Below are 10,268 nucleotides of genomic sequence, written 5' to 3'. Positions count from 1 at the left end.
CAGCACAGAGAGAAGGTTTTTTCTTCTTCTCTTCTTTTCACGTCAAACAGTTTCATCACAACGTCAAACAGTTTCATCACAACAACAACACGAACGAGAGAAATACTATATACTCTTGAAAAAGAGTAGACATCACCAAGAGTAGCAGTAATAATAGTGCAGCTTTAAAAAGACACGCAGAACAACACCATGGTTTTAGTGAAAGGCATCACGTCGGGTTTTTTAACCCGCGAAACCTATCTGATAATCGGCAGCGTGTTTACGATTTCCAATCTTTTGCTCGTGTTGAGTTTCTCGAAAACCACCAACAACGATAAACTCATCGATTGGGAATATTTGGGATTGATTTTTAGACGGATAAACCCGTATTTATGGTCCGCGATTGGGATATCGTGCGCGATTGGTTTATCGGTCGTTGGCGCCGCGTGGGGGATTTTCATCACCGGTAGCTCGTTAGCTGGAGCAGCTATTAAAGCGCCGCGAATCACGAGCAAGAATCTCATCTCGATTATTTTCTGCGAAGCGGTGGCTATTTACGGGGTGATTGTGGCGATTATTTTACAAACGAAAGTGGAATTTGCGCCGAGAATGCCAGATGGGTCGTATTCGGATCGATCGATGTTTTCAGGGTACGCGATATTAGCGTCTGGTATAACCGTCGGGTTGGCGAATCTGGTGTGCGGTATTTGCGTAGGGACGGTCGGGAGTAGCTGCGCGTTGAGCGACGCGCAAAATCCAGCTTTGTTTGTGAAGATTTTAGTGATTGAGATTTTTGGAAGCGCGCTTGGCTTGTTTGGGGTGATTGTCGGGATTATCATTTCCGGGAACGTGGCGTTTAAGAATCCAGCGGATGCATAGAAGAAGGGGATGAAGAGAGAGAGAGAGAAAAGAAGTGAAAAAGAAAAACACACCGCGAAGATGAACACTACGAAATAGCACGTAAAAACACGTATAGTAGTGTTGTATAACATACTTATTATAACTATTATCATCATACAAAACATTCATTCATTTACTGATGCGCGACTATCATATGGTTAGCTTCTTCTAAATCAATTACTTACTCTTCTTCAACTCTTTTCGTTCCGCTTTCAAGCCAAAACGTTCACACACGTTCGCTCTGCTAAACACGACTCTGTTTTCAATCACTCCTTGCTTCGTGCACCTAGGCATCCTCTCAATTTCGCCGCCGTTATCGAACAAAATCAACGTCGGTAACTGTTTCGAGTTCCCGGTCAAATCGATCCCATGATCGATGGCTCCGCCCGGCCATCTCGAGAGATCAAACTTCGCAAACGTCAAACCGCTGTCTTTATCGTCCGCGTCGGAAAACTCCAAAGACAGCTGCGCGAACGTCGGATCGAACTGATTACAAGGTGGATGCCATGGCGCGTAAAACATCACCAACCATTTTTTCGTCTCTTCCCCTTTCGTGGCGCCGATTTTCACGCGTCGTTCGAACGAGGCCACGTTCAGATGTTCCGCTTTGCTCGCTCCCGAATATTCTCTCAACTGACACAACAAATAGTGGAAGTAATAGAGACTTCCAAAAATCCAAAACACTTTCCGGTCCATGATGAACGATAAGAGTAAAATAGAACTCTTCACGTGCAGGAAACAATCCGCAACGAATTTATCTAACGTTTCAAACCGGCGGAGTTTCAACAGTAACGTCAATCCAGTCATGTACGTCGCTTGTTTCGTCCAATTGACGACTTTCTCAACTGTTTCCTCGTCTTTCATTTCAACGCACCAGATATAAAAAAGAGGGTATAAAAGGATGATTATCACGTTGAAGACGTAATGCGCGGAGAGGAATCGTTTGAGAGATGGAGGAGATGGTGATGATGATGAAGATGAAGACATTGTTTTTACCGCGACTGTTGAATGCGTTTTGTTTGTGTTTCTTTTCTGGTGTTTTGGGGAACTTGGGTCCGAAAATTCTTCATTTCCCCCCCCCTCGGAAAAAGAAAAAGAATACAACACAATACTTTCGATGACGGGCAGACGAAAGAATAAACATCCGAAACGAGCGGAAAACGTAAAGACGGTGGTGGTGGTTACGAAAACGAGTGGTGGTGCGAGAGAAGAAGAAGACGACAAAGACGTGGAGCGATTGCGGAGGATGCTCATGTGTAATAAGTCAATGGGACCTTCCAGCCTTCCTTCGTCAGCTTCCTCGCTGTCCCTGTTCCTTCTTTTTCACCGCTGTTTGTCTCCCTACTCATATAAGTCTATTTTTACGCTTCAACATGCCTTCAATTTTTACTGTGTCATCATTTTGTCGCCACTTCTTCTATCTCGAAAGGATCTCTAGCGCACTGTTGCAAAAACAGCTCGTACGGATACTTCTTTCCGTAATACTTCTTCAATATCCTTTTACCGCGAGTGATTAAATCCGAGTCTTTCATGACCAATGCGGGGTTGAGCGCTTGTTTATCTTGCTGCGTTCCTTGGTCTCCTCCTCGATATTTGACCAAACGTTTGACGAATAGTAATCGCAAAATTTCCCAAGCGATGCTGATATCGTCCTCGTCGATGCCTTCGCACCGTAAAATCAACGAGTGTAACGCTAACGTTTGGTATTCGCACGCGTACTCAAACTGCTCGGCTTGGACTAACTGCGCGGCGATATCGAAGCACGCTTTCCCGAATACTTGCATTCTGCGAATGTCTAATTTAAAATTCGACAGCGCCTCGAGAACTTCACGAGTTTCGTATTTACCACTTTCCACGTAGTTCTGTATTAAATCCCCGACGACCTTCTCTTTTTGTTTCGCGGCGATCATTTTCGATTCCATGTCTGCGCCGAGTTGCGCCGCTTCGGAAAGACACGTCGGACATCGACAGATGAATTGATGCGTTCGCTTCAATTCTGTCCGTCGTTCGTCTATGTTGCCCGAATGAAAGATTGGCCCGTACGAGACCGTAATCTCTTCGCCTTTTCGAATTGGTTTATACGCTCTGATTGTAATTTTATTCTGTTCTTCGCTCGTGGTGAAAATCTCAGCTGTTTCGCTTCTCGTCACCGACCGAGAGGTGGACGGTCCAGCATGTCTTCTTGCCGAAAATACGTCGTCGTTTTCTTCTTCTCGTTGTCTTTGCTGCTCTGTTTCCAACCTCCTCTCCTCTTCCTCATCTCCGCTAAAACTTGCAAACGCGTTTGGCAAACACGAGTGGTTCACCGCGCTCGCCATGATAAACACCCCAACCGCTAGCGTCTTCTCCTCCCCAATCTCTATGTATGCATCCACCAAATCCGCCGCATCCATGTTCCTATATACCTGAGGCGTCAACATGACCACATCTTTTCTCGTCAGCGTTTTCACTCGAAAAGAATTCAACGTGCACCTATTCACGATCCCGACGATATCGTCCACCTCGAATCCGCCGTCTAAAATCGAATGTCCTCTCATGCTCGTATAAAACTTATTCGCGATCAACTCGTCCCTTAATATTGCTCGATCGTAATCTAATTCTCGCATCACCGTTAAATCCGCGAAAGTTCGTTTCATTTGCCTCATTTTTTCGTCCCTGAAAGTGTTGCCTCGTAAATCTGTTTTTTTTATCGTCTGTATCGTTTTCCCAATCGCTCTTTGTATGAATGAAAAATAGCACTCCGGATCTTCCTCGCCTTCGCCGAACGCGAACGGCGCCTCTCTCAAGATGATGTCCCCGGGTTTGTACTCCTTCGACGCGATTAAAGAATTACCAAAGGATGCTTTTTTTTGAATCTCCACTCGTTGCTTTTTCTTTTGCTCGTTGTTGCTCTTCGTAGAAGTGTTCTTGTTCGAAGGAGAGGAAGAAGTCATGATGATGTTTATTATTGTTTTTGGTCGTCGTTTAAAGATGCTATTATAACTACTCTAGTATATTTATTCCATCCCCCAGTCTTCGTCGATGTCTGAATCCGAGTCTTCTTTCTTATCAACAGTAGTCGTAGTCGTAGTCGTAGGAACGACAGGTGAAGACGGAAGAGGAGTTTTTGTTTTTTGTGACGACGACGGAAACGAATCCTTTTGAGAAGAGGAGGACTTTTTCTCTTCTTCTTTCGCCACCTTGGATGATGATGCTACTTTTTTTACGTTTTCTTTCTTTCTACCATCATCATCACCACCACCACCACCACCGTTGTTGTTGCTGTTGCTGCTGCTCTTCGTTTTCTTCTCTTTCTCTTTTTCTTTCTTTTCTCCTCCTCCTCCTTTTGGTTTCGGAAGAGCGGGACCGCCGCTGCCGCTACTGCTTGTTGTTGTTGCTGTTGTTGTTTTCGATGCTGGTTTTGATACGTCTTCTTCCTTCTTCTTCGCCGCGGGAGCCGGAGGAGGAGAAACGGGAGGAACAGGAGGAGGAGAAGGAGGAAGAGGAGGAAGAGGAGGAGGAGGAGGAGGAGCCGGAGGATAAATTTTTGTCCTCAACGTTTGGACGGCGAAGAAATACCTTCGCCAAAAGTCGTCCTCGTCGACGATTAGCGGGACAATCCTTCCTCTCAACTCTCGCATGAACGGCGCTTCTTTTAAAACGGCGTCGATATCTTCTCGAGCGTTTTCTAACGTCCAATTTTTATTAAACTCTTGGAAGAGGACGTCGTCGTCTTCGGGCGCTTCGCAGTACGTGCCAGAATCGCGTTGGATGGAGGATACGCCTTTGAGGAATTCCTGCTCTTTGATTTCTTTTTCGGAGAGTTCTTTTGAAGCGCCGTTGTTTTTGTTTTTGCTGTTTGCGTTTCTGGCGTTCGGGTTGTCCGTGTTCTTGCTTGAGGACGAGGAGGCAACTCCAACTCCACTCCTCGCCAGCGCGTTCTTCAACCGCTGCCTGTCGCTCTCTACTTGCGCTTGTTTAATTGTTTCTTTCACCTGCGAAAATAAGTTCCCGGTAAACTTCGCCGCGTTTCTCCCAAACTGTTCGATCTTCTCCCCGGCTTTTTCCAACGACTCTTGGACGAGAACCAAATCGTCGTCGCTGTAGTCCTCGTCTTCATCTTCTTCGTCCGAATCATACAACATCCCTTGTTCTTTCAACTTCTTCTTCTTCTCTTCTCGTTCTTCTCTCTTTCTCTGTCTCGTTCCTTCCGAATCATCATCATCTAAATTATCATCATCTGAATCCTCGTCGTCGTCGTCCGATCCCATCGCTTTCGTAAAATCCTCTTTTATTTCCTCCTTCAACTCTTTGAAATCTTCCTTCAACTCGTTCGCTAATATCGCGACTTCTTCTCTCGTTTTCTGCAAAGTCGATTTCGAGAACTCCATGGCTTTTTTCGTGTAGTCTTTGGTGAAGTTGAACGCGTTTTGCGCCGCGATTAATAATTCATCATCATCATCATCCTCTTCTTCTTCTTCATCTTTATTTTCTATTGTTGGTGATGATTCGTCCTTCTTCTTCTTCTCATTGTTCTTCTTTGTCGTCGTTGTTTTCCTCTCCTCCTCTCCGTCTTGTTCTTCTTCGTCCGAAGAAGACTCCAGGAATAAATCTCCCACTTGCTTCAGTAAATTCATATATGGTTAGTAGAGTTAACACAGCAGCAGCGCGTTTTAAATGAATAATAATACTATAATACTATAATAACTCGTTGTGAAGAGGAGGATAAAATAGAGAAGTCGTTTGGAGAGAGAGAGAGAGAGAGAGAGAGAGAGAGAGAGAGAGAGAGAGAGTTGTTCTTATTGTGCGAAGGTTTCGTCAAAATGAGTGATGATGTTTTTAGGGGAATGCGCCTAAAAATCACTTTTTTTGCCCAAAAACAAACAAACAAACAAAGGAAAAAAAGCAAAATTTCTCTCTTCTCTCTGTGTTTCCTTTCCTCCTCTCTTTTCTTTTCTCTCTCGTTTCCTCCAAAAGTTTCTCTCGTGGTTCCTCACAACGAAAAACTGCCCCCCTTTCTGTTGCTCTCGTTTTCATTTGAAGCGCAGGACGCACCTCTCATCTCTCCGAGCACAGTTTAGAGCGCACACATCATCACGCGCGGAGACATCCTCTCTGTTGTTCTCTGTTCCTTCAATACTACTATAAAGAGTGTTTTGAGAGAAAAGAGAGAGAGAAGAGAGCGCGTTGTTTGTGGTTAGAGTTGCGTGCATCGTTTTGATTGGAGAAAAAAGCACGCGCAGGTGATTAACGAATCGACATCTCATTTGTTTTTTTCTTTCCAAAAGCGGATCTCATCGCGCAACCCATCGACGACGGACGGTGGTATCGCGAAAAAGTCTCGCAGGTCGCGTCGTGGGGTCGTGCGCGCGCGTGCGACAAGAATCAGAAAGAAGAAGAATGCCGGCGAGGAGAACGACGACGACGACGCTCGAGAAGACAAAGAAGAACATGAATACTACAAATACTACTAATCATACCGACGTGATAAACGACGAAGAAAAGACTACTCAAACGAAAAAAGGAGAGAAGAAGAAGCAAAAAAGTCAACAAAAACAACGAAAATGTCTTTCTCGAGAGGAAAAAAAAAATGTTCAAAAGCGATCTTCTTCTTCTTCTTTCTCGAGGTCTTCTTTGTTGTATTCCAAAGATCCTCTGAAAACTCTGCAGACGAGCGAAGAGGATAAAGAAGAGTTTGTCAATTTTCTTGTCAAGGAAGAAGAAGAAGAAGAAGACAACGACACGATTTCTCTCCAAGTTTCCATGCAGTTCGTCCGGGACGCGGTGAGAGAATATCCAGGAGTGAAACTGAACAAGGAGTTGTTGGAAGATACGGAAGCGGCGCTGGCGTTTTTCGGAGGCGGCGACCGAGGCGGCGGGTTTTTTATCGAAGAAGAAGAAGAAGAAGATGATGACGATACTGGAAACGAAAATGAGCTCAAGCAACCTCGTCGTCGTCTTCAAAACTTTCTGAAGCTGGAAGACTTTGAGGAGATGATCGATGAGACAACTGGAGCGAGAACGGTGTTGTTGACGATACCGTCGTCGAAAGAAGAAGACGCGGCGGGGACGAAAAGGACCGTTTTGTTGAACACGTTGAAAATATCGGAACAGAATCGAGAGATTGGCGAACGCGAGGAGAGAGCGCGAAGAGAAGATTTGTTGGAGGAGAAAAAAAAGTTGGTGAGCCAAGCAAACACGACGGCGGCGGCGAAAGGGAAGACGACTTCGAGTGGTGGCGTTGGGAAGAAGAAGGCTGGGACGAAGAGCAGCGCGGCGGCGATAAAGAAGAAGAAGGACGACGACGAAGGAGAGATGAAAATCGGCGGAGAAGACAAAGACGAGGATAAACAAGAAGAAAAGGATGAAATCTCCCCCGACGGCGACGACATTCTCTCTGGAAGCTGCGCGGCAACGAGACGCTTCAACTCTGGCAAGTTTCAGTTGGACCAATCCAAGAAGATTCACGGCGCCATCGCAGACGATAAGGTGTTCAAATTTTTGAGAGAGTTCAAGAAGGAAGTGTACGAAACGTATCGGTTGCGCTCGTTGGTCGAGAAGATGGATTTTTCTAGCGACGACGATATGAATCAGAAAAGTGACGATCGCGAAAACGTGCTCGAGTGCATTCGAATCTGGATTAACATGCGCGGGATGGTCGTCTCCGCGCGACTGGCGTTGATCGAGCGAGAGAAATTCTTGAAAGACTGCGAAGCGATGACAAAATTTGCTTCAGACTATCGTAAAGACACAAAAGCGGTGTCAAAAGCACCCGTACCGACGGAAAAAGCGACGACTGTTGTTGCTCCTTCGAAGATGAAAGCAACGGACGCGACGACGACGACGATTTTGAAAGAGATTCCAACGTACAGCATCGCGAACCGCTCGCTATCGTCGTGGTCGATTCTTCTCAATGAAGACGACGAAGCGCTTCTCGACGATGAATACGTCGAGAAAAACGATATCGACGACGATATCGACGACGACGACAACCAGCACGTGCTCACGATTGAAGACCAACTTGAGAGCGAGATCAAGACGTACGAGCAAGAGCAAACGTTTAACCAGATGATCATCAAAGGGCATCTTGCGCACGTGACGCCGGCCGGGGAGGAGTTTCGCGACGCGACCGCAAAACTTGAAAAAGCGCTCGAAAAAGTTCTCCGTTCTCCGTCGCTGAGTACGAAGACCTCGCACGACCGCGACCGGTTACTCGCGTCCACGAAATGGTCCGCGGATCAAACCATGGTCTTTGACGATCTCATTTTACTGTGCGACAACGCGTATTTTCCATCGAATGAAAAGGCGTGTAAAGCCGCGGACGATATCAATCGCCACGTGTTGTATCGCGCCGTATCGGTTTTGAAGAAAGCGTTCGAGATACTCTCGGATTTCGTCGACAAAGATCTCGTCGTCGGCGGCTTCAAAAAGTCAGCGGCGCGACTCTTCTCGTCCGCGCTCGAACAGACGTATAGGCGTCAATTTTCAAACATGTTGAACAACATCCTCGATCCGTACGATACGTTAATCGATTACGGAGCCGAGACGAAACTATTAATGTTTGTGCGCATGCGCGTGACGAATGCGATGGAAATCGATAGCGCTTTGAGAGAAAGAGCGCATCAAACGGTAATATCTGCGTGCTTGGAACAAATGTTGAGCGGGAAATTTGACCAGTTTTCGAGGCAAAAGACGGAAAAGTTCATCGAAGAGCTCTTGTTCGAAGAAGAAACGGAAGAAGAGGAGAAGAAGAAGAAGAAAGCCGCGAAATCGTCCTCCTCGTCGTCGAAAAAGAAGAAGAAGAAAAGCAACAAGGCGGGCAAAGATACGCCGGCGCCGGTCTCCGAGAAGAAGGAAGAAGTCTCGGATAAAGAAGACGACGACGAGAAAGAAGAAGAAGGAGAAGAAGGAAAAGAAGAAGAACAAGGAAGAGAAGAGGTTACTCTTACTCCTACTCTCGTTGTTCCAGTCGCTTTGCAAGAGTCCGAAGAATTCATGGAAGAAGAAAACCTCGAGGCTTGGCAAGAGGTGAAAAAAGTGCGCGGCGCCAAGACTTCCCCTTCTTCTGTCATCGTCGCTCCGAAAGATCTCGTTTTATCGAAAGTCAAGATTTCGCCTGTGAAGAAGATACCTGCGGCAAAGCAGCAGCAACAGCAGAGGAGCGAATTATCTTCATCGCCTCCGTTGCCAAAGTCGCCACCGCCGAAAGAAGTCGTCACCGCCGCGGTCGAGAAGAAGAGAGAGGTGACGAGACGAGCGCTGTTTGTCGATACTCTCAAGAAGAACGAAACAGCACCGGCTCCCACTGTTGTAGTCGAAGAAGAGACGAAAGAGGAAAAACAAGAAGAAGCTCGAGAAGAAGAAGAAGAAGAAGAGCAGCAGCAGCAGAAAGTTGCGGACGACAAAGAAGAAAGCAACGATACGTACGTCGTGCGAAGCGTTTCGGACATTGAACAGTCTTTCTGCGCCGCGTCAAATCCTCCACCAGATCAACAACAGCACTACCATCATCATCATCAACACTACCAACCACCACTTCCGCAAATGCCACCACCACAGATGGTTGACGGTCAAAGAGTCATTTTTGTGCCGATGATTATTCCCGATAGTGGGAGTATGCCGCATCCGATGCCGTTTGGAATGCACCATCATCATTCGATGGCGCCTCCGCTTCCTCCGCCGATGCCTCGGCTTCCGGATACCTCCGAAGCGGTTGTTTCGATGTACAACAAGTTCTACCATGACGTCATGATGCAGCAGCAGTATCCACCACCACCACCAACGCAAAGATCGTCGTCGGCGAACATTGGAGCAGCAACGAACGAAGCGGTGAGCGATACGGCGAGTACCGCGTCAGACGACCACCCGTGCGCAGCCGCGGTGAAGTCTTCTTCCTCTTCTCCTTCTTCTTCTACTTCACCGCCACTTCCTAAAACGCCACCACCAAAAGGTCAGCAACAGATGATTCAGCATCATAAATCGGCCTCTTCTTCGCCTTCTATATCGCCAAGTGCATCTTCGTCTTCAATTCGCATTCCTTCGCCTCGTCCTATCGATCTGGCGAGAATTTCATCTGCGGCGTTTCCAAAGCCGCGACGATCATCGAGAGAGTATAGGAGAGACAATCATCAGCATAATCACGGAAACGATTCCAACGATGATCGTAATAGTAATTCGAAAAGAGAAGAAGAGTTTCCAGCGCTTTCTAAGGATAAGAACGGCGGAAAAGCGTCAAATGTCATGTCGCTCGCGAAATCGAACAAGTCGTGGGCGGAAGCGCAGATGGAGTTGAAGGGCACGAGTTTACCTTCGTTGACGTCGTCGCCGATGAAGCCACCGTCGCTACCGCAGCAACACCATCAAATGCAACGTCAGGTCGCGTGAAAAAGTGAAAGAGAGAGCGCGCGTGT

General features: G+C 46.8%; 5 protein-coding genes across 5 annotated transcripts; 2 read left to right on the top strand and 3 right to left on the bottom strand.

Annotated features, from left to right (window-relative positions):
• Window positions 1-189: 189 nt before the first annotated feature.
• On the top strand, window positions 190-858 carry Bathy15g00560 (predicted protein; the record flags this gene model as incomplete). Its single annotated transcript, XM_007508883.1, has 1 exon — window positions 190-858. One exon carries the CDS (start codon window positions 190-192, stop codon window positions 856-858), a length of 669 nt encoding a protein of 222 aa, XP_007508945.1.
• Window positions 859-1,056: 198 nt separating this feature from the next.
• Bathy15g00550 (thioredoxin-related transmembrane protein 2 precursor) lies at window positions 1,057-2,133 on the bottom strand (the record flags this gene model as incomplete). The annotated part of the gene is made up of 1 exon (XM_007508771.1): window positions 1,057-2,133. The coding sequence occupies one exon, from the start codon at window positions 2,131-2,133 to the stop codon at window positions 1,057-1,059; it is 1,077 nt and encodes a 358-aa protein (XP_007508833.1).
• Window positions 2,134-2,276: 143 nt separating this feature from the next.
• Window positions 2,277-3,812, bottom strand: Bathy15g00540 (unknown protein; the record flags this gene model as incomplete). Its single annotated transcript, XM_007508846.1, has 1 exon — window positions 2,277-3,812. One exon carries the CDS (start codon window positions 3,810-3,812, stop codon window positions 2,277-2,279), a length of 1,536 nt encoding a protein of 511 aa, XP_007508908.1.
• A 63-nt stretch (window positions 3,813-3,875) lies between these two features.
• Bathy15g00530 (predicted protein) lies at window positions 3,876-5,495 on the bottom strand (the record flags this gene model as incomplete). Its single annotated transcript, XM_007508722.1, has 1 exon — window positions 3,876-5,495. One exon carries the CDS (start codon window positions 5,493-5,495, stop codon window positions 3,876-3,878), a length of 1,620 nt encoding a protein of 539 aa, XP_007508784.1.
• A 763-nt stretch (window positions 5,496-6,258) lies between these two features.
• On the top strand, window positions 6,259-10,242 carry Bathy15g00520 (unknown protein; the record flags this gene model as incomplete). The annotated part of the gene is made up of 1 exon (XM_007508901.1): window positions 6,259-10,242. The coding sequence occupies one exon, from the start codon at window positions 6,259-6,261 to the stop codon at window positions 10,240-10,242; it is 3,984 nt and encodes a 1,327-aa protein (XP_007508963.1).
• Window positions 10,243-10,268: the final 26 nt, after the last annotated feature.

This window comes from Bathycoccus prasinos (assembly GCF_002220235.1).
Source record: "Bathycoccus prasinos genomic : Chromosome_15".
Lineage (NCBI taxonomy): Eukaryota > Viridiplantae > Chlorophyta > Mamiellophyceae > Mamiellales > Bathycoccaceae > Bathycoccus > Bathycoccus prasinos.
The sequence above is the reverse complement of the archived record's forward strand: the minus strand, read 5'-3'. Positions and strand labels throughout refer to the sequence as shown.